The sequence below is a fragment of the Echinococcus granulosus genome (genome assembly GCF_000524195.1).
Source record: "Echinococcus granulosus chromosome Unknown EG_S00056, whole genome shotgun sequence".
In the NCBI taxonomy this organism is placed as follows: domain Eukaryota; kingdom Metazoa; phylum Platyhelminthes; class Cestoda; order Cyclophyllidea; family Taeniidae; genus Echinococcus; species Echinococcus granulosus.
Window position 1 is genome coordinate 300,100 of NW_020170436.1, and position 23,773 is coordinate 323,872.

The window sequence follows — 23,773 nt, forward strand, 5'->3', positions numbered from 1 at the left end:
TGAAGGTAGTAAATATGCCAGTTTTTTAAGCTCTTCTGCCTAATATACTTACTTTGCCTCTAGAGACTTTGTTACTAAGGTCCATGCACATGCGTAAGCAGCTTCACTACGAACGAAGCGAAAAGACGGGTGAGTTGGTAACCATATCTGGTGTGGAGTCCAAATCGTCGGGGCTGGGGGGGGATTGACGTAGACACTTCCATCACTTAGCTGTCGCATGATGTGTACACCCGTTTCCTCAGTAAATGCGCACTAGAGCTGCCCGTTGACAGCATGTCACTGTGCCAATGACCCCAAGGTTGGCGGGGACAAAAGAGCCTGTATAGTTAAGGAGATGCTTTGACGTGGTGTTACATATCGTTGGCAGAATGTGATGGAAAAAAGGACTTTTTGTGTAGTCAATCATGATTGGAAGCGGTGCGACGCCTACATCAAATCCAGTCGGTGTCAAACGCTTCAACAATGATCCTATTTCCTTAGGATTAAGGTTACACTAGCACAGTCTCTAAATGAAAAAGTCACAAGGCCAACTTACCTCTTTTCCTCATTTCTGTTAGGGCACCGTGATGAGTCACGTGGACCTCGATCGAGTGAACATGTCGACCGCTGATGCCTGTCTAATTTTAGCGAACAGTCGAGCAGTAGATCCGGCCCAGGAGGATGCTGCCAACATTATGCGTGTGGTTGCCGTGAAGAATTACGCTAGCAACGTTCGTGTCATCGTTCAATTACTGCAACAATGCAACAAGGTGAGAAAGTGACCGTTTTTTGTTTTGTTGTACCCCTTGGTTGGAGCATCATTCCGGACAACCTCTGTGATAACTCGTCTGCGTCGTTCATTCCAGAATTATTCCAATGAAATGGTCTGGAATGATAGCCGTGCAATGAGTGCCCTTGCCATGGATGGTTTTTGTGATATTTAACCTTATTTTGTAGGTACCAGTAGTGTCCTACAGTGAGCTTGTTTCACGTGTCAATGGTATATCATGGAAGCACTTACCCCGGTGCAAAAAGCTATTCTTTCAAGTCTCCTCCTAATCTCACTCCTCCACTGTATTTCATTGCTCAGGCCCCTTTTGAGTGGTTATAATACTACATAACCTCTCGATAAACTCACCTAAACCAGCGCGTCACATATTTGCGACACATGTTCGCCATCAGCTTTTGATAAACACTTTCAGTAAATTGTGTTTGATGAGGTAGTTGAACTCTCTCTGAGGCCGATCTCCTGTAAAAATGAAAGTCCAATTTACCATTATCGAACTTTTCCCTTTCTCAATGGTTCGAAGCCTTGCCTCTATAAGTGCCACCTGGTCTGCTGAAATAAAAGTCTCCTCTGCAGCCTTCAACAGATCTCCAGTGTAGGAGTGAGATTAGACCGATGTGTGGCAGATCTGTGACTTTTTGGTGAGATGACGAGTACGTATCGTCTTGACTTGGTGTATGAGATTCCTGCGACTGATTTGGGAAAAAAATAATCAGTATTTCAATCCACATTGTATGGATTACGGACGAAATTAGGTCAAAAAAGCAGGTCGAAATCATTATGCTAATTTTGACAACTTAGGCCACGGACTATTGGTCACAACCATATCTACAAGCAGTGATTATTTTTTTGCTTTGGTTTTATCCAGTAACTAAAAATAACTTTTCACATTGCCATACAAATCGCTGGTAAAACCCTAAAAAATAAGCTCATCTAGTGAGGACATTTGAGAAAAATTAGGGCGTTGCCATGTTTTAAATCACTCAATAAAAGCAGGAGTTTAAAATGCGCTTTTTTTACTTTTTCTGGTCATGAAAGTGAATGTGCGCCTGCTTTTGATGAAATCTTCTTTATAAATAATTACGCTTTGGCATTGAAATAGTTTTTGTCCATCTCTTCTCATTTGGTAAACAAAATCTACCCATTTTGCCAAATTTTATCCTTTTTTTAAGCTGGTAGAAAGAAAGCCTTTTTTCAACGTTACTTTGGAGGAGAATTTGAAATAATAGATGCAATGATAAATGAACAAGACCGACACCTGGTGGACATACACATCATCCAGCATTAGCCAAAATCACCCAAATTAACACTTCTCAAAACATTAACAGAATTAGATTGAGACATGACCCCTCTTCGATGCACAAGTCTCTCTGATCCTTTTAATATTCCCACGTGTACAACCACTTCATTTTTCTGTGTTCCAAATTGGCGCGGACTTGGGTCCTGTCGAGTTTTCAACCAGAGTAATCAATCGACGCAGGCTTCCATGCAGGCGTCTTTGCCGACTGGTATGAGCTAGCTGATATTGCGGACCCGATACATGACTTGATAATGGGGAATACAGGCGACACAGTAGTTTTCAGTCTAGATTATTTATGACATTTGATCGACCTTGGCCCTACACTAAATACTGGCACACTCAAAGCACATCGGCATTTAATTTGGCCAATCAGAATGGTGTAGACGAGACCACAGCCACAAATACGGATCACAGGTATCCCCTAACGCTTTGTTCAACTGCATTGGGCAAAGTTCCATCTAATTATAGTACCAAGTCACTAGATATGAGCGAAAAAACTTCAACAGTTGATTTTTTTCTAGATGGCTGGAGTGATTTACACTTCTTAGGTTCTGCCAAGGAGGATTTTCTTTTTGGGACAAGTCCAAATGGACTATTCCCATTTGTTAGAGTTAATTGCAAAAATTAAGTTGAAATGTTTAAAAAGTTTTTTTTTTCAGAAACACTTTAAGGACTAAACGGTCAAAATGGAATCAAGGGAGATAATTAATATTGCTCTGCAACTTCCCTCTGGAAGGTCAATTATTCTTACTCTCATCACCCTCGAAATCGTAATGATGAAATAAAAACGAGCGCTATTTCTTACTAAAGAGGAAAAAGTGACATTTTCTTCAAGATTGGGCATTGTCGACAGGTGTGTTTGTACTCGCCTCCCTTCCCAAACGTACTCAATATGCAGATACAGTTCCCCTCTAATTTGGCTGCCTGTGGGTGGTTGAAAGAGCTAAAAGTGGTGTGGCAGAGGTATAGGACTGTGGACATCCAGCCAGCCACAATCAAGGCCATGAGGAATAAAAGAAGGTATTTTTCTTGAACTCACGAAAGGATATGGATGACAATTAAGAAGGCTGCAGGGATGTGCCCTGGGTACTCTGCTACATGACGGCCATACGGTTGTCAGGTGGGTGTCTGAGCGCCTTTGGCCTCAATGCATCATGGTCCAGTAAACTTGAAGAGGGTGACACTTTTCTGCAACAGACAAAATAAAATGAATTTCCAAAGGTTTATTTCCTTCTTTAGCTTCAGTCTTCCATTGCAGCAATGCGGTTTGGAGAAGGATGATATCGTTCCACGTGCGCAGCTAGGTGAATAGATTGATTACGTGACCTTATTTGGGTGCCCATACCAACGTCTATTTTCAGGTATCCCATCATCGGCACACATCATTTTAGCGTTACTTTGTTTGCCTAAACAAAGGGATATTTCCTCCTTTTTACTAGCATTACAATCTCATGAAAAGCGTGACCACTTTTATATACAAAAATAGTGCTATAAAAAGGTCAGCACAAAAGCATTTTTCATTACATGTACAAAAATAGATCAAGAAATCTTCATAGTAAGATTAATTAGGCAGTTTTAATCATATCTGCTGGGGTAGATGAATTGAAATTACGTTGTCATGTCGAAAAAGGTTTTGCTTATCTACGTCGTTTAGCTTCCTGTTCTTTGGCCTCCAAATAATTCGGCAGTTAGGGCAAAAAATGATATGAAAGCCAATAACCTTTTAATTAATCCCACAAGAGTAATTGGTGCAATAAAAAAAAAACAACTTTTCTGTTCCATTTTTTCTTCCTCCACTCCGACCGCGCACTAGCAGTTGCGGTTATTACTGCTAGCTCATCAATCGATATTCTGGTGAGTTAGTCACGCGTGCCGGCAAGCTGATTAGTTCTTACGCCCGATGGCTAAGCCAATAAACGCTCTATCACCCGCTCATTGGTCGATTTCTTGTGCCTGGTTTAGTCACCTGAGTGGTTGAGTAATATTCCGCCAATTGACAGAGCGAAAGGCAAGCAAATAATCAATAGATCGATAAAACATGAGTCACACAAGATCACCTCTAAGTGGAGGTGAATTTAGTGGCAAAGACAGGATTAAATTAATTTGAAATAATTCCTTCTGTTTACTTCTTTTGCTATTCGCAGTCCCATCTCTTAAATATCCCTACGTGGAACTGGCACGCGGGAGATGAGATCGTCTGTTTCTCCGAGCTCAAGCTCGGTTTTTTGGCACAAAGCTGCCTTGCACCAGGATTCTCCACCCTCCTCACCAACCTCTTCTCAATGCGCTCCCTCCACGGTCAGGAGGATATAGCTGGCGCTGCTATTGCCATCGAAGACGTCACTATAGCAACCGCCGCTAACACAACTCTCGCTGTGACCCCCACCGCGGACGGTGGTAATGCAGATCAACAGGACGTTACTGAAACCTCCGAGAAGAAGCTGCATGCCGCAGCGATGCCAAGTCTGGCTTTGCGCTTTTCGGAGAACTTTCGAAAGCTCTACAACAACTCGCTTCGACGCAACCGAAAGGGTGGAAGTGGATCACAGGGTTTAATTAATCTTCATCGTTTAGAGAGAGGTCTCACGCTCTCAGCAGCGAATGCAGAGGCTATGGCTGCAGCCAATGCTCCCTGGCTGAGAGAATACCTTCATGGCGTGAGTATGGAGCTCTACTCGGCGGATTTCTCCTCCGCATTTGATGGGATGACCTTTGCAGAAGCAGCCAAGGTGTGTATGCAGCGGTTGGAGTTGATGTTGATTGCAATTTTGGTACAAAGTGCTGAAGAGGAGGGAGATGGGAGCACTGAACACTACCCCTACTTAGTGATTAACCCACCCTCGACTCCACATTCAATTATTCATAAGGGAACAATTGGATTCTTCATTTGTGATTCACAGGTGAGGAACACGAGTGGGAACCTGGGTATTACCACTGCGGATAAAAACTGAAACTGGGGAGTCTTGCAATTTTTTTGTTTCTGTCTTCAGGAGATTGCCAGTCGTGTCACAAACTACTGCCTGCGATGTCACAATGACGCCACGACTGTTGACCGAATTCGCAAATGTGGCTGCAAGACCCAGGGCTTTCGAGAGCGAATTCGGAACTTGCGGGACCGAATCTCGGCCGAAATCGGGGATAGTAGTCGGACCAGTAGCCGAATGGCGCCGACCTCTCCTGCGTCGTTCAATCAGTCGGCTTTCAAACTCTTTCAACAATCTGCTACGACACCTCTGTCACCGTTGGAAGTATCAGAGGTGGTCGAAAAGTCGATTAAGGGAGAAAACGGTGCAAATAAAATTGATATTACTGGTAAGTGGTGCTAGGCTAAGGGGAATCCCAGTTAACCATAGTCTAGACTATGACACAAGGTCACGTTGATGATGATTTGAAAGTGTCGCCTGCTGAAACAATGGCCACAGATGGATGTATAAATTGATGGGTGGATAGATGTGAATGCGAATCTTGTATTCTATCATTTAGGCGTCTACTACTGGTGTCCAAAGCGATATCTAAGTTGCGCAATCCTTCCAAACAACCACAACGTGGAGAGTGAGATTTCCGAAGTTGAAGCCAGCAAGTACCTTCGAAACCACATCCTCGTCTGCCTCCTAGTTGGTGAAAAGGCTCCCCGTCTTGGCCTTCGATCCTTCGTCCTTCCTCTGCGCGCCAGCAACATTCCAGCCCATGAACTGCGTCCCATAATCTTTCTCACCTCGCATGAGTACATTGCCGAGGAGTGGAGGGAGATGGAGAACTTTCCGGATATCTACTTCCTCCCCGGTTCCCCTTTGAATCGTCGCGATCTCTGGGCTGCGCGTATTCAACTCTGCTCTGTCTGTGTAGTTATCGGTGTTTCGGAAAACAATCAGGTGGATGACCCTTACCTACTAGATAAGGAGGCTATTCTCTGCTCCCTGAACATCCGCGCTCTGAAGATCCCTCCATCACTTCGACAGTCAGTAAGCGAGGAAATTGCAGCAAGGTCTAGTGGAGCGGAAATTCCTCTTCTCACCTCTCTCTGCATGGACTCGAATATCCACTTCCTGGATCCTGATGACTTCGAGACTGGAAACGCGGATATTGACATCTTCTTGACCATGCCGTTCGCGAGAGGTCTGGCTTTCACCGGCTCGGTGTTGGATGCACTCGTCTCCACTGCGTACTTCGACAGGAATGCTATGACGTTGATTCGATATCTTGTTACTGGAGGAACCACACCAGTGCTGGAACAGTGGGCGGCATATGGCGGTGACTTCTACGATAATTTACAGATCACTGATACGGGAGAGGCTCAAGTGAATGAGTTCCTAGCAACCTTACGACGCAACAACACGAAACGTCCAACTATTGCCCAATTAAGTTTCAACGACCCAAGACTGGCACACATTTTGGAGAATCATAGCAACGATGCCGGAGGAATCACTTTTGGTAGTCTCTTTTGTCGAGCTTTGGAAGAACACGGGATCCTCTGTTTGGGTCTCTTTCGTCTAAACACCTCAAGTTCAACACTTCGACGTGTGGGGACAAGTAGCTGCTCGTTGCAAAGACAAGGCTCGTCAGTTAGACGCGCAAGTGCTTGCAGTCCCCCTGAACCAGTGAAAATGCGGATTCTCTTCGAGGAGCGCCTGGACACGAAACCGCCGACAGAGACTAAAAAGCTCGTGGATAGAATGAACTTGCCGCTAGGACCGCATTCAGCAAACAACCGATTTGTCATCACCAGTCCTCCCTACAGCTTCCCGGTGCATACTAGTGACTTGGTCTTCTGCCTCATCCCCTGTCTGTAATACAACAGAGTGCCTACTATCTATGCTTTCAGTAGTATGTAAAACCATGAATGGAACAAGTTAGTGACCTCATGTATCCTTTTTTCCGTTGTTCAGGTATGCCGATGTCATGGAAACGGGTTGCTGACAGTAGCACTTCGCCTTTACAGTTGGGTTTTCTTACTCGAGCCTACTGTCACAAATATGTGACGTGCGTTACTGATCCACCCGTGATGTGCGATTGCACCACATAGCGGTGATAAAACGATAAAGCAATAGTTGAAGGATAATTGTATTCCCTAACCATCAGGATACTGTCTTTGCTATTGGTAATGTGAGTCCACAAGAAGGCACTGCGTGCGCGAATGTGCCTTCTGGCGGGATGCCTGAAATTCCACAGATGGCGGTTATCGGCGCGTAGAGAATGGACCCCCACGTCACAAATCGCCAAGGATGAGACGTCGACGAGAGTAGAAATCGAGAAGTGAGCAAGAGTATCCGAGGGTTCAGCCTAAGAGGGAAAACTTAAGGTTGTAGGTATCTCTGGGAGACTTAAAAAGGTGATCTCAAAACCATCATCCTGCGCCGTGGCTTTATTACAGTTCTGAGCACCTTCCTCAGCGCTCCTGTGTCGGCTGGACTAGGGTGGTGCTCCGTCAAGACGAGTATACCTCCGGCTCACGGGTTCTGAGGGAATTCATCCGTCAGGCGTCAGTGGGCCCGTTGCTGGGAGTTCTTTCATGGATAAGGTGGACCATGAAGCGGAACCAAAAAGTGCTGGTAGCCAACGATGGTGAGCCTTCGTAGATGTCGCTACTGATAAGTCGTCTTTGAGGGATCGGGGGGTGCTTCGAAAGTCTTCCCAAAGGGTTCACTGACGCGACCAGCAATGCAGAAATCGGGTTGTCCTTGAACCTTGCTGAGGAAGTGGTCACACCATGATAGTTCCACCAACTCCTGATGTTAATAGCTCTCCACAAAGTTGGCCCCGTTGCAGAAATCTCCCCTCGAGGAGCAACAAATGGATCCTACCTTCCACCTCTTACCTCATCACCTGAAATGGGTCTTCGTCCCTGGGGTGGCAATAAGTTTGTTCGGGCAGTTCCTTTAACAAAAATGAAATAACTGCAGGGAATTTCGTTTCCACTGAAGTAGGTACCACTGGGATCTACCTGTCCTTCCCAACGAGACATCATCCCCCTCACGGGAAGAGATAAAGGAAACAGGGAGACCTTCCATTTGTTTGGGACAAATCTCCACCTTAACTCTTTACCTTCCAGTAGGTGAACAACGCCATTTGCATTTCACCATCCCACATCCATAAAGCAGGAGCGTCTTTGAAGGACGTAATATTCCATGGATCATTTGAGCACAGACGATGGTGCGTCAGTTCGCTTACTGGACGACGCAAAACAAAGGACATTCGGCATTCCAAGAGGGTCGCTAAACAAGCCCCTTCCAAGGGGTTTCCTTTGTTGCATGAAAGAAAGGAAAAGAGCTTCATCCTCGAGGTGATTCACCATCGTCTGCTAGGCTAATGTTAGTGCGGGTCAGCTTTGGAACACGAGGAGCATCTGAGGCGGACAAACTTAAGTCATACCCATCGGGGAAGCGGTGAAGAACGCAATAGAGGGGGTACTGCGCTAATTGGCTGCGGCGCATCGAAGCATCACATTCACAAGCCCCCGCCCTCAAGGATTCCAACTAGCCACTGCAAGGAGCGGTACTGAACTACGCACACCCTCTAACGACCTGGTGTGGGTGCGTTGCCTTGGGATCCCACCGAGTTCCCGGCCCGAGGAACCAATAGACCAAGGCTTCGACATAGACGTCCTTGTTTGCGAATAAACGAAGAAGGAAACGGCATGTAAGGACTCGACATCCAGCCAGACAGCTAGTGGGGTGTTCTCCCATCCCCGTACAGCTATATCCCTTGAATGACCTTGATGTGTGATCGATAGTGACCAATCAGACGGGGAAAAATAGACAGGGTGACATTCCAGCATGCTCAGGAAGGTAGAAGCCGCCAGAAAACCGGTAAAGTAACCCAGCAATTCTTTTGGTTCACCAGATGTGAATATTTTCAGGAGTGATCCACTGATTGTTCAAGGGTATTTCACTGAGCTTATACGATTGACATGACGCGGAGAAGGATCAGGATGTGCTGTTTGGTGATGCATGGAACAAGCGTATGGATGGGAAGGTTGTCAACAGTGGAAGTGACAGCAACACGTCTTCAGCTGCGTATCTATACACATTCCATCCCCTCGAGGTAGACGTGTATCTTCCAAAGTTGAACAGTCGCAAACAGCATCAACAAATGCGTGTAGGGAACTGGATGATAGGTGGAGAGAGAGAAATAGACAAGCATCTTCTAGACGCTGAAACGTGTCTGCATGCACGTGGCATTCATAGCCTCCTTCTCCTCTCCCTTCCATTCCATCTTCCACTTATTTATGCATAAAATTTTAATTTTTGTCTAAAAGCTAAAGATGCATAACTTTAATATGCCTCAATGCCTGTCAGGTAGACAGACAAAAAGTTGGGTTGATTCAAGAGGTCATAAAAAGCCTCCAGGCGTTCATATCAAGGCATTGGAGGGCATCGATGTGCGTCGCTACGCCATTGGGTGATCTTCACCCTCTTCTACCTGCCAAGAGCCGAAAATTACAGCAATGCCTCCGCAATGACGTCCCGCGAAGTTGAAGGTGTCAAAACCTCCCGTCAACATCCACTACTAAAAGATACTGACACCAATTTGTACCGACGAGTGCTCTTGGAAATTGGTCAGTTTTCCTGTCGGGGTCTGGCTAAAACGTGACAATTATCGAGCCCTTGGAGGTGACGCACACGAAAAGTGGACAATTCGCATACCTGAAGACGCTTTGCCGTCCTCATAAACACAGGCCCCACTTTTGTGGTCCTAAAATTACTCAGCCAATCTGGTTGAGGACACATAAATTTTATTCCAACCATTAATCACTACGATGGGGTGGGGGGAAAACGCGTCACATATGGGTGACGTTGATGGCAAATGTCATGAAGACGAGAAAGTGACATTTGGTTGCACATCTCCGCTTTACTTTACAAGGCCGAGGACATCAGTGATGCCAAGCTAGGCTAAGAGCGAAACACTCACTAATCCCCACTCATTCCTTTTCTTTTTCACTTGCTGACCGAATTCGTGGAAAGGAAATACGTCAAAGCAGAAAATCTCTATTTCGGGCTGCTTTTCAAGAAGAAAAAGAAGTTCTCTCCCCACCCCCCCAAGCCACCTTCAAGTTGGTACGAATTTATGATGTTGCCATCCTCGAAGACGTCCGAATCACCAGTAGGGTGGCTGATCAGTGTCACCATCCTCGCCCACCATGAAGTAGCTGTGACGACGCTCTCTAACGGGGTCTCAAAGGTCCATCCACCACCACAGCCGTCGTGAGGTGTTCAAGGACCAGGACAAAAGGTGAAAAAGTCGGGGAGACACATATTTAATGATAGTAGTGGAGAAGGTGCCAGCGTTGACAATTGCAAACGCAAAGAATAGACCTCCAGAGGTCCTCCATAGGTGATACGGATCATTTTCCCAAAGGATTATTTGAATGTAAGACCAATCGCGGTTCGGGATGGCAAAGTGTGCCTTCGCAGGAGTATCCCGTCAACCGAACATGAAGATGGGGTCTACAGAGACAACGGAAGAAGGAAGTAAACTGATTCTAGCACTGGAAGAAACAATGTCTAAGGGACAGGGCGGTACCAGGCATCTACGAAGAGGATGAAAACCTTCATTATTCAACACAGTACGTTATCTCCATACCAAACCAAATTTCTCCAACGACGATTAGCAAATCGAAGGTAGGTAGGAGAAACCAAGAAATAAACAATGACGCAAACACACGTTCAAGTAGAATAAAAAATGGAGAGACAACTGGACTGGTGAATGGGAGACGAAGGGAGGAAGAGATGACTTCGAGGCACATGCGGCTAAATCGCATCTCTCCGTGGTTATACCTCAACGTTGAAGCGCAGATTTGCGACATCTCCCCAGCCACCTAGCACACGCAGTCATGAGATGCTTCCCTGCACGATGTAGGACTCGCAGTTCCTCTCAAGTGCTACCCGAACCATCTCCCGCTTAGTGGTCTACAGGATCACCTTTGAAAAAGCGCACTCACCTTCAATGCATCTTACTGTCTTCATAAAACCACTTCAACAGATAAGATGACAGATAATTTGCGTGGAATTAATTAAAGTGGGCATAAAAGGGTTGACATGGGGCCAGGAGACACTATGGACACAAAACTAACCAATTATGCAAGACCAATTCCAATTAAACTCCTCACAGTAGCCGTGCAGTGAAGTAGGCACAGGCGATGATGTTGCAGACAGACGATCGGCAAAATGACAGCCGGCTACCGTGCTGAGTCAGTTCACTCAAAAAAGGAGGAAGGAGAGGAAGATGCTGGAACCCGCAGCTGAATAATGTAAATAAAAAGCAAAGACATCATCAAAATAGCCCAGTGTACGCAGTGTACACTAACGGATGCAACGCTAACTCAACGCTGCCGAGGAGGGAAGCTATGAGCCCGAAGGAGTGCAGGCGGACGCACGGCACTCGTCCACAAAACATACCGCTTAGCCTGAATGACTCGGGACGCGGAAGGGAAGGAAGAGCTTCCAAACTCACCTTATCCTCACCCCAACTTACCCCATAGCACTCTCCACTCCACATCTACGCTATTTCCACCAGTTCACTTGCTTCTTCGTCTTCTTCTCCGGTCACAAGTTTCGGTATGAGTGGGTTGGAACACTGCAGAAGGTTGGTGCGATCACACACCGATGAAGCGACCGTCTCATCAGGTGGGTGACGCTGCGTCCAGTGGATACAGATAACCACCGAAGCAGAATCAAAAGTGTGGAAAGGGAAACACGTCAAGTGTTCTTCCAATGTGGAATGTGGATGCATGGTGGGTTGGTAAAGCGCAGAAAGCCACGAATCGTTACGAGTTACTCGCTGCCTCCACCTCACCAATCAGACAGCCACATGCTCAACCAACTCTTCCTGCCTCGAATTCCCTACCGCGCGTCTGTGACCAGTGGTAAGGAATTTCGTGCGGCAGACGAACAAACGGATGGATACGGCATGGATGAATGGATGCACAGTCCCATCAGGAGGGATTTTTCACGCACAAGTTGGCAAAGTCCGAACGTCTTCGACGAAAGCACCTCCAGCGTAACGGCACACGATCCACACTAGATGAGACGGTGATTATCAAATGGCAGCCATTGCGTCCTTCCAACCAATCAGCCAACTAAATGATTCCACCCTAAATGCCTATGATACTACAATCCATACCCCAGAGTTGGTCCACGTCAAAACCATTCGATCTCATTCCATTCTCTTCCCCCACCACCTCCCACTTCATCATATTCCATTTTTCCTCTCCCCCAACCTCAACTCAGGTAGATCAAAATGCAGCTCGATTTGGGGTTCAAACACGGTTGGAGAGTTGCATCAGCAAACATGACAACCACCCTCACTTCATCATCCAAAGCACATCCACCTCCTCGTCTCCGTATCACTTCTCTCTATCTCTCTCTCTCTCTCCCATCTCCCACAGGTTGAGGCGGTGAGGTGACAAGAGTTGACTAAAGTTCAGGTTTGATTTGACAAACATGACAGATGAGGGTTTCATCTACTGAAATAGGAGAAGTGACCCGCTCCACCACACAGACTTACGTTATGCCCACACTGCTACAACACAACTGCCATTGTCCCACATCTACTTACGCAAACTAAGTAGCAAGCTTGACAAGCTGTCACACCACCTGCATTGTCAATTGACATCACCACACAATGGCAATGCGTTCCCTCCACAATGATGGAAGAAAGCCAAGCAATCACGCATCACGTGGGGATAGAAGGCAACCCTAGTGAAGTTGGATGTGGGTACCAACTGTAGCAGCCAATCGGTCTCAACACCTGTGCAAGGTTAGGGAGGTGAAAGGATCCCACCGAATGGGCAATTAAAGCAGTAACTCCACAACCAAAATACACAAAGCACTTACCCCTTCCTCGTCACCCAACCTTGTGTAAGACCACACTACCTCACAATTGCCTCCCACAACACTGCGGTAAAGCAAAACGAGTCAAAAGCAGCCCACCCTCGTCCAAACTCCACATCGAGAACGCCTCATAGTGGACCATTGTTTATTCAATGTACATCGGTGAAGTACAGCACAGCACAGTCAAGCAATGCGTGAAACACGGCGGCCTTCTTGCATCAGAGGGCAGAGACGGTGTTACTGGAACCACGAGATCCTCGATTCCAACCTCCCACCACATAAGCCATGTAAGCCACATATCCTCCTCGTTGATTTCAGCGCCAGCCTCATTCCCTTCCTTCAGACACCATTTTCGATATGGACATTCCTTATCAATCAACACGCGCGTGCATCCGTCGAATCTAGCCGGCAACGCTCCTCTACAATGCCCTATTCTACCATGACGGATTGGGATCAGTCGTGATCGAAACTATCACCTCCTTTTTTTTCAGATCAATTAACCTGTCGTCCAAATGATCAAAAGGTGATCATTCCGATACAGAACAAGCAAAAACGCCCCCATCAGAGGGCTACACTCAACAACACGAAGCATACACGCAGCCGATCACGCTGTGCGAGGAAACCCACATATCACCTCCAAAGAATGATGAGCATTTAAAATGGGAGACACTGGTGGATGTATGGATTGTGCCACTCCATCCCAACCATTCCTCAATCTCCAAAGCAGTGCAGCTCGCTGTGATACCTGTCAATTTCATCACAAACCCTTCGAACGACGGTCGTTCAGTTTACGCCATCCACGTGGCTGAAAAAAGCCCATCAACACCAAAGATGGGGGAGGAGTAGGGAAAGAAACAAACACCAATTTCCTTACAACTCGCATAATCTGCAAACCCTCACCATCGGTCGAGAGTAAAAGAAACCCTCCTCCTCCCCTGCCCAATATTCGCGTTTAAAGTGTATAAAACTGCAAGTGAACGAGAGCAATGTAATAATTATGGTGTTTTAATGTTCCTTCTAGAGAGGAGACGGGGATACGAATCGAACCCCGTGACAGAAAAGTCAACGTTCTGCAAACCGAAGAGCGGTTACGTGTCTACACCCCTCTGAACTCTGTACTAGCTTCCCCTATTCACTTCCCCGAAGAAATATGTCGAAATCAAACTAACCTGGTGGCTGTAAGCGTACCATTAACAGTGAGGAGACCTACGAGCCTCGTCCTACACTGGTGGCAGCGCCGAGAGACCTCCCCCCTTTCGATAATGATACGAACTTCGAAGACTGGCTCAAAACTGCTAAATTCAATCTCCATCTCAATTCTTAGTGCCAAAGAATACCCCTTATTCTCCGCGCTCTTCCCCATGATTTATTTGTGGCCGTAGTCGGAGCCGGCATCACCCACGACACCGACATTGACCAATGCTGTGATACATTGGCTCAACTTGTCATCGCTCGTGAGGAGCAAACCCTTGCCGGGGACTTCATTCTGCGTTTCCAAAGAGCTGACGAGGACGACAAAGAGTACGCTAAGAAGCTTCAACTTCTGGCAGAACGCACTTTCCGTGGCTGTCCCCCAAACAAGGTCGCCAATTGGGTAACGGTTCAGTTTAAACACGGAGTCCAATCTCCCGCTTTGATTAAAAATGAAAATAGCGTTCGCTTCCGTTTAGAGAATGATAGACTGGATTCATAAATGCACTATAACATGTGATCACGTGGCGTATAGGCAGAACTAATCGGAAAAAAATTGAAACAGACTCATCAAGCTCCTTAGCAAGATCCCCCAATCCCACGAACGGGATTCATTCATGACAGTACCGTGGACATAAAGTACAGGGCCGCATACGATACATCCGTCGGCGTTCCAACATTTTAAACGGCCACGGGCCGTGAAATGGGCATCAATGGCCACTCGTACTAAATAGAAAAGTAGGAATGCACAGGACCTTAGAGTAAGTACCACGACTAAGAAAAGACGTAGCATTATTGTCCAACCTCCCCAACGAACACCTACGCTTTTCGTATGCCATACAATAAACCGATGGCCACAAACGCTGCCAACCTAATACATAACAAGGAAAAAGGTCATCTCACCGACAAGAGGCCCCTTGCTGTATACAAAACAAAATACGTGCACAGCCAATCACAATCATTCATGGCAAAATATGGCCTCGTAAAGAAACATGGCCGATTAGACAAGACAAAGCGATACGCATGCTAAAAGGAAACCCAATCTCAATGGCCTCAGAAAACCCAAGCCCTGGGAAAAACAATGAAGACGACACCTAATACAACGAGGAGGATGTACAATGTATGACTTTCTAGGTGAAAAGCGGGAAGATTACACCAGTCTACCCACCAACCTCGTGAATCACAAGGCGTCGTTGACCTTCGAGGAGAAGAACAGGAGGGTAAGAGAGAATGACGTATACTCCAAATCACCCACGGTTACTGCACAATTTGTTAACTTCCACATTACAATATAGGGATTGCCTCTCACAACCAGTATTCCCGATCTAGGGCTATGAAGTTACACGCAAAGAGTAAAACATTGGTAATATCACTAGGTGGTTTTGATTAGATCTTCCCCATGTTCCAAAATGCGTAACCCTGCTCGACAAAGAGTTGACATACCAGACTCATAATAGCATGCAAATTCATATCCCTAAAACTTAAAGCCACACTACGCCTATGCAAAAACTAATACCACTACAACGTAAACCACCACGCCGTTTCCAGCATTTTAAGCACCTAATGCACAAATATCACAACTATTTGTGTATAAAAGTAACGAACTTACCAAGCACCACCAACTGTGGGATATGACATTGTGGGTCACGAACCAACGTGAGCACAATAACAGGATGAAACAAGCTCGAGGGCCCCAGTGATAACAAATTGAGAGCCACAGCCACCTGAAAGGCAAAACAGTTATAATGAATGGGCAAAAGAACTACTCACAAACGCACATGAGAAACAGCAACGACGCAGCCGCAACCTTAAAAATAAAACATTTGGAAGAAACACGAGCCACTGATAGATCACGAGGACCAAAAAGCAATGACAATCGTGCTCATACCTTCACTGACCAATTAGATGCAAATGAATGCTTCAAGCAAAGCCTTTTTGATAGCTTTCAAAATTTAAGTATGCTTCCGATGCAGGAGACAAAAATTTTCATTTAAAATGACATGCTACACATTTGTTATTGAATCCCGAAATTTTGGAAGCTCACAAAAATTTGGGAATGAACCAAAACTCCTAATAATATGGTGCGAACCATAACGTCAGCTGTTTCTGCTGGAGTTGGTCTGCGGGATAGTGCATCCGCATTACCATGCTTCCTTCCTTTTCTGCATTGAACTGTAAAATTATACTGTTGCAGTTCTTCGTACCAGAGTGCGACTGAATGATCGATCTCCTTCATTGTTTTTAACCAGGTGAGTGCCTGATGGTCGGTTCTAACAAAGAACTTCCTCGCTATCAGGTTATGTCTGAAGTGTCGAACCACAGAGTAAATAGCGAACAGCTCACGCAGCGTAACACTATTGTGTCTCATTTTTTCACTGAGCCTTGTACTTGCGTAGGCAATGGCGTGTTCCCTTCTTTCCTTCTTTGTCCTTTTGTGAGAGTACACCGCCCACGGCTGCGTCGCTCGTATCCGTATCCAGTACAAACGGTGGAGCGCTCGATTTGAAGTTTAGCAATGCTAGGATCGGCGCAGAGCAGAGCATTCGCTTCAGTTCTTTAAACGTCTCATCATGCTTTTTCTCCCATTTAAAATTCTTCTCCCTCTGCTTTTCGGTTAATTTATGTAGCGGGCTGGCGATCTTAGTAAAACCCTTAACAAAACGCCGGTAATAACCTGCCGGACATAGGAAAGTGCGGAGCTCCGTCTGAATGGTTGGTTAGTGTAGGCCATGTCCTCACTTGTTTTGCACGGTCTTCGGTGACTGCAATCGCATTCGACTGGACCGTATGTCCCGGGAAGGTGACCAAGCGTTGCAGGAAACGGCACTTCTTCGGGTCCAGGGTTAACCTTGCATCTCGTAGACGATCCAGCACTAGTTTCAGGTTGGCATTATGCTCTTGAATATCTCCGCCAAAAACGAGAATGTCATCGAGATAGATCATGCAAGGTTTTGGAAATAGGCCGATTAGTGTTATTTTCATTAGTCGTTGGATAGTAGCCACTGCGTTACAGCGTCCGAAGGACATCGTTTGGAATTCATAAAGTCCGTTTGGCAATATGAAAGCAGTCTCCTCTCTGTCTGCTTCTGCTACTTCCACTTGCCAATATCCCGACTTCAAATCAAGGGTGAAATTCCACTGCGACCCATGTAAGGAGTCAAGTGAGTCATTTATGCGGGAGAGGGGGAAGGCATCCGTCTTGGTTACAGCATTCAACTTCCTGTAGTCGATGCGTAGTCGCAGACTGCCGTCATTCTTCTTTACCGGCGCGATAGGAGGGACCCATGTTGACTTGGGTGGCTTTATAACCTCATCTCGAAGCATCTCTTCAATCAGACGGTTTACTTCCTCCAGCAAAGGAGGTGGAACACGTCTGTGTGGCTACCAGATGGGCCTAGCTTCACCGGTATCAATTTAATGCTTGACGATATTTATTCGTCCCAATTTTACACCCTGACACGAGAAGATGCTCGCATACTTAAGCAGGAGCTCACGGAGTTCTTTTCTCTCGTCATCAGAAATGTGGGTCAGCTGCACACAAAGATCATCTAGGTTGTTCATGAGAGTGACTGCATTTTCAAAAAGGGTGTTGCAGATGTCATCTGCGTCATCTTTCGATAGCGAAGTATCTGCGTTAGCCCCGGTGGCACGATGAGTGGAAAAGGTTCTTTCTGCAAAATTTAGGAGGGCTTTGGTGTAGCGTAGGAAATCGGCACCAAGTATCACGACCCCGGCAAGTTCTGGACACACAATGAATCTCACTGTCCAGGTTTCCTCCCCCATGCAGACTTTTGATGATGACTCTCCTTTAACTAGCATCTCCCTTCTTTCTACTGAATGCAAATTTGTAGAAGGGGAGAGGATCTTAACTCTGTTACGAAGGGTAGGGAAGGCTTGGAGGTTCACTACTAACCTAGCTGCACTAGAGTCGAGAAGAAAACTGCAGGAACGTCCTCCAAGTTACCAGGGCCCCGCATACAAGAATGGGAGTCATTTAGAAGCCGATAGGAAAGGGAATAGGAAGACTCACCTAGACTAGGAGTGTAGTGCAGGGGGAGGGGTACGATGCGAGGATGTTGACTTTGATCAGTTCTGAGGCTTCTGGAAGATCGGGGTCGATTAGAGTTCTTGTCGCTTCTTGGTTGCGAGCTTGACTAATTGACCGAACGAGTTGGTCTTTGCGTCACAGAGCTTCTCAACCGAAGTGGAAGGTTGGACTCCATGTCTGAACTGGACCGTTACCCAGTTAGCGACCTTGTTTGGAGGACAGCCACTGAAAGCGCGTTCCACCAAAAGTTGAAGGTTCTTAGCACATTCTTCGTCGTCCTAGTCAGCTTCTTGGGAATGGAGGAAGAGGTCTCTAGCAACGGTTTTCTCTTCACGATCGGTGACGAGTTGAGCTAGTGTATCGCAGCATTGGTCAATGTCGATGTCGTGGGTGATGTTGGCGTCGACTGCGGCCAAAAATAAATCATGGGGGAGGGTGCAGAGAATTAGGGGATTTTTTGGCACTGGGGATTAAAATGGAGATTGAATTTAGCAGTTTTGAGTCAGTCTTCGAATTTCATGTCATCCCGGAAATAGGGGAGGTCTGCCGGCACTGCCACTGGTGTAGGACGGGGCTCATAGGTCTCCTCCTCAACGTTTCTCGTACTCTTAAAACACCCAGGTTGGTTTGACTTCAATATATTTATTGGGGGAAGTGAGCAGGGAAAACTAGTACAGAGTCTAGGGGGCCGCGAACACACAAACGCTCCTCGGCATGAAGGACGTCGAATGGCCTGTCACAAGGTTCGATTCGTATCCACCCTCCTCCCTGAAATGAACATTAAAACAATATAAGTATGGCAACTAACTAAATTTTCTGTTGTCATTGATTGACTTGATGACGTGCTTCCTAACGTGCTTGACGACTACCACACCTATTAATAATTCTGTTAAAAACAAAACACCTGTTTACAAGCCATAAAAATTTGCTAATCTATCTGATGTTACTCTGACTTTGAGGAACACACGAAAATCGTGTACATCCCGAATAACAATTAGTCATATCTTACACCAGCTAGCTTTTATTTGTGGCCGCGCTAAGAAATAAATCTAAGAAATCACAGGCTTGAAGTTTAGCTATCAAATTTTTTAAGAAGCACCATGCAAAACTGTTGTGTTTGTCTGAACCTACCTCTAAGGCGCGCTTTGTTTGAAATACATGTGCGCTTGTAGTGTGCGGCTCAGGGTTATTTTTTGCTTTTTCAAGGGGATGGGTTCGGTCTTGCCACTCCTTTTCTGCCTTCTTGCCCCCAAAACGATCAGTGTGGTTAGATGAAGACGTGTTCTACGGGATACTGTTAAGCAGTGAACCGCTTTTATATGGGTTCGTGGGTTTTCTCCTTAGCGGCCAGTGGCGTTCTCTTGTTCAGGGTGGTCGATTTTGCTGGTCGCTTCTCGCCTAAAAAGTAAGTTTAAACAATTGAGCATCGTGATAATTTCACTCTAGGACTTTTTGCAAGGAGTGGGGCTGGTTGCAGCGTGTGACTGGAGCTACGTGGCTGCGTCGTGAGGATTACAGGATAATGTTACCCCTGGGGTTCCACTCTCGAACTGGGAGAATCAAGCTGAATGTGTTGCCCTCCATAAACCAGTGAGTTCTAGTAAATGATGTGAGAATTTCTTCATCTGAAGTGATTGCCTCTGCACTCACTTCATCATGTTGAAAATTGGCATCTGATAATTCTTAATTTTTGTCCCTTTTAGACGGAAAATGTGAAAATGTTGTAACTGTTGTCGCTTTTTGAGGATAGTAAGGGCTGCCCGCTCTATCTGCCTCACGTCTTCGCTGTTGGTGACAGACGTTTATCCTTGTAGTTGTTGCGGTTGCTGTCGTGTTAGTAAGTAGCAGGTGGACTGAGCATGTGTTACGCAGCATAGGTCTTACAGTTAATGTTAATGACTTTTGCATTGGGGCTGCGGAGGGGGTACGTGGGTCGTCTGTGTGCTGCTTTTGGTTGGAAATCTGGCGGAGTGGGCTATCTCTGAGCAGTGTACTTACGATTAATGACATTCCGAATATCTTGTTCTAAGGGAGGACTAGCTGGCGTTTTTGGTACTGTAATTCCGTAAACGGCCGAACTGCGCACATTGTCATAATGGTGCAAGTCGTGGCGTTGTTGCTGTTGGCAGTTTAACGATGCACTTGGATAGGTAACGAGGATTGTGGGAAGTACCTTTAGGTGTATTCAGGTTAGCCGGGGAGTTTGCGCGACCTTGTTGCTCCTCTTTGTAAAATAGTGGACGTGATTTCTACAACAACCGCTTTTTGTGCTTGGCTGTGGTGGATTCGTCTACGGGGTACCTGTGCAGACGGCGGTGGTGGATTCGATTTGTCGTGGCTTCCGTGGCATTGTTGCGCTACGCGTTTTTCGCCATATCTTTCGGGAATCGGTATGTCCGCGTACTTGATTTGGAACACTCGTTCCGGGCCTTTTGCGCCACTCTGTTCGTTCAGTAGCTTCAGTAGTTCTCTTTCACCTGCGGTTTTCCGCCTTTTGAACGAAAGGGTTAAGTATGGAGGCGCATCCTTTGCTTTTGACAGGTTGGAATTTTACATATCATAGGAGTTGAGACGTCGCTGCACGTGGTACCTGGCTCTCTAATAACCAGACCCAACTTCACTAGGGTTGCCTTCTATTCCCACGTGATGCGTGATTGCTTGGCTTTCTTCCATCATTGTGGAGGGAACGCATTGCCATTGTGTGGTGATGTCAATTGACAATGCAGGTGGTGTGACAGCTTGTCAAGCTTGCTACTTAGTTTGCGTAAGTAGATGTGGGACAATGGCAGTTGTGTTGTAGCAGTGTGGGCATAACGTAAGTCTGTGTGGTGGAGCGGGTCACTTCTCCTATTTCAGTAGATGAAACCCTCATCTGTCATGTTTGTCAAATCAAACCTGAACTTTAGTCAACTCTTGTCACCTCACCGCCTCAACCTGTGGGAGATGGGAGAGAGAGAGAGAGATAGAGAGAAGTGATATGGAGACGAGGAGGTGGATGTGCTTTGGATGATGAAGTGAGGGTGGTTGTCATGTTGCAATTAGTAACCCTTTATTAGTATTAATAATCCTGACCTCAGCGCTACAACCACAATCTTTTCTTTGTCTCTGCTTCTGCATCAACACCCATCTGTGAATTGCAACACAGCCTGAAGGGCGTAGGGCTGTGCCTCCACATTCCCCCTGAATCCATCCCACTCCACTCCTTCATCCCATGCTTTTCCTCACACAACTGTACAATGTTCCATGTCTTCTTCAGCTTTGCCAGCCTCAGGCTCATCGATATGTTAGTACGGTCATCCATTGCTGTGTTAATTTTTGTCTATTTTGAATTCGAGAGCGATCTGTACAACCATTTTCGTGGACTCTTGACTATCCGGTGGTCAAAGAGGAGTGCATTTTGGCACCGTCTACTTCTGCGTTCAGGCTGACACCCGCTTTACTACTGACAGATTGACCGCATTGGAGAGGACATGAGTGGATCAGGTGCTCAATTGAATTACTTCACCTAAAAGTGGAGGTGCAGTCAGTAAGGTTTTTGGTGGGGTGTCTGCAGCGATGGGTGTTTGTACTGTCTCCACCATTCCAGTTCCATCGTTATAGATATATAACGTACCTTCGATCTCCCGACAAGTGCTCCGCCGCCCACATCTAGTTAGTAGGCAGAATCTCAAGCAGCGAACCGGGAATACGTCAAATCTGTTTCCACTCGAAGGGATGTGTGAGTGGATCAGGAGTTACAAGACACTGTGGAATTAAAAAATCCTCCATGCAGCATTGTGGGTGAAAGTGCGCCATGCAGATGGATCGGTGGCTGGGCGAATGGATAGATGTATAGTGGCATCAAGCACCACTTCAGACGCGTGCGTTGCCAGATCTAAGCCCCGTTGAGGGGAGCGCTTCCCTCTCCCACCTCGTAGTCAGTCAGTGAGGTAATCACACGTTTGACGCGTGCAATACTTCCATTTCTACCCCAAGGCAGCATGTACGAGAAGCGTGCTTCACGGACACACCTCTCTTCCTATTTTGAACATCTTCTAGGCCCGAATGGCACACACCGGAGCCCTGTCGTGCGGACAACTTCCCATCACTACAACCACTTTCCTCATCCAAACGCCGGTATTGAATGCACCGCACGAGAGAGAGACAGACGACATTCATAGATGGACAGATAGATCGACGCACCCACCCACTTCAGTCACGAGAATAGGATGAGGAAGCGTCAAGTGCCACCTCACAACACTTTTACTTCAACTTGCGCCTGATTCAGGCAAGGTGGATACTTGTCATCACGGTACACGCAATGAAATACTCCCCTGCGACGCAGGAGACGACATCTGCTACAATTCTCATCGGATAAACACGGAGTTACATCAATATCTCAACCATTAGTGGGACTGTGACCAGTGACGCTCCTCCACTCCCCCTTTCTCCTCTCCACCATCCTCCACACATCCCACGTCCTCCAAATTCACTACCTCACCGACGACATTGCCGAACCCTGCCATTTGTGAATGTGACCGTCCACACGCAGTCCATTCTATGACAAAAACATTAATTCGTCAGGGGACTCATCACCGGTGGCATCAAGGATGGACTTGTCAACCCGGCAGGTGGCAGGGCCTCAGAATCTACACCAAATGCATTCTGTGCTTTAAAGCATGCCTTTCCACAGAGTTCGTCTAGTAGGTATGCAACCAATTACAAAGTGTGGAATGGCACCCAGCACCACCTACTCCGGTTACGCCTTTCTGCTGACACACACTGAAGCATTTCACTATTTTACAAGGAATATTGCTGATTAGGTCTTCGCCACAGAATGCAGTCATCCAAGACATTCCATCAAGCTGCAGGTCCACACACGGAGGCGTTGACGATTGTGAAGGGGACAGTCACTGCACTATTCCAATGAAGTCGTTGCATTTTTCCTATGAGAGTTTGATGGAGAGGACAACGTAAAATTTCCATAAATCACTTCATTACGGAATTTGAAAAGTCCTGTCCGCATTATCACTGCATCAAGCTGTCGTTGTAAATGACAAGAGATTCACAAATCACAGCGGAATTCTAGCGAAATACCGACCATTCGCATTTCTATCCTCACCACAAATCCAGTGTGCCTTCTAGTTGGGTAGTTTTGTGTGCCTGATCTGCTTCAGCACTGTGGCAACAGCCTTGGGGCTGCTCGGAATGCATTCATTGCAATTAATCTGTCAACTTGACTGCTGAGTGATGAGTAGAGACACCAATGGTGAGGTTATAAAGCCAGTGGGAGACACCGAATGCAAGGCCGCATACCCGAAAAATGCGTGGTAGACGGTGAGACAAAAGGTCCACTTTCTGACGCTCTTTTTGCATGTTCAAGAATATTTGTGGAAGCGGTAGTTCACCGTTTCTCTCATGTACATTCGACTGCATTGCCTTTGATAGAGGAGTATGATTTGTTGGGCTATAAAAGTATGATGGGCGGTGGGAAGTTTTCCTTTCTCGGAAGTTCGATGATGCCTTGGATGGTGTGTTTCCCTAACGCTACGAATGGTAGGCTTGTGGCTCTCATTCGTCCAACGGGAGCAAGAGGGGGGAGGGGAGCAAACACTCCTTAACAATCAAATGAACCTCCAAACTCCGCACAATTCAAATCG

General features: G+C 46.4%; 4 protein-coding genes across 4 annotated transcripts; 2 read left to right on the forward strand and 2 right to left on the reverse strand. All coding sequences in view use genetic code 11, as the record gives it.

Annotated features, from left to right (window-relative positions):
- Nucleotides 1–566: 566 nt before the first annotated feature.
- On the forward strand, nt 567–6,856 carry EGR_06404 (Calcium-activated potassium channel subunit alpha-1; the record flags this gene model as incomplete). The annotated part of the gene is made up of 5 exons (XM_024495653.1): nt 567–749; nt 4,211–4,364; nt 4,665–4,966; nt 5,057–5,378; nt 5,550–6,856. 5 exons carry the CDS (start codon nt 567–569, stop codon nt 6,854–6,856), a joined length of 2,268 nt encoding a protein of 755 aa, XP_024349929.1.
- A 4,927-nt stretch (nt 6,857–11,783) lies between these two features.
- Nucleotides 11,784–14,588, forward strand: EGR_06405 (hypothetical protein; the record flags this gene model as incomplete). The annotated part of the gene is made up of 4 exons (XM_024495654.1): nt 11,784–11,928; nt 13,437–13,737; nt 13,917–14,073; nt 14,220–14,588. The coding sequence occupies 4 exons, from the start codon at nt 11,784–11,786 to the stop codon at nt 14,586–14,588; spliced, it is 972 nt and encodes a 323-aa protein (XP_024349930.1).
- A 658-nt stretch (nt 14,589–15,246) lies between these two features.
- EGR_06406 (Retrovirus-related Pol polyprotein from transposon 297) lies at nt 15,247–17,905 on the reverse strand (the record flags this gene model as incomplete). The annotated part of the gene is made up of 6 exons (XM_024495655.1): nt 15,247–15,284; nt 15,696–15,810; nt 16,176–16,389; nt 16,463–16,791; nt 16,826–17,467; nt 17,537–17,905. The coding sequence occupies 6 exons, from the start codon at nt 17,903–17,905 to the stop codon at nt 15,247–15,249; spliced, it is 1,707 nt and encodes a 568-aa protein (XP_024349931.1).
- Nucleotides 17,906–18,412: 507 nt separating this feature from the next.
- Nucleotides 18,413–22,292, reverse strand: EGR_06407 (hypothetical protein; the record flags this gene model as incomplete). Its single annotated transcript, XM_024495656.1, has 5 exons — nt 18,413–18,597; nt 20,133–20,307; nt 20,436–20,625; nt 21,748–21,782; nt 22,092–22,292. The coding sequence occupies 5 exons, from the start codon at nt 22,290–22,292 to the stop codon at nt 18,413–18,415; spliced, it is 786 nt and encodes a 261-aa protein (XP_024349932.1).
- Nucleotides 22,293–23,773: the final 1,481 nt, after the last annotated feature.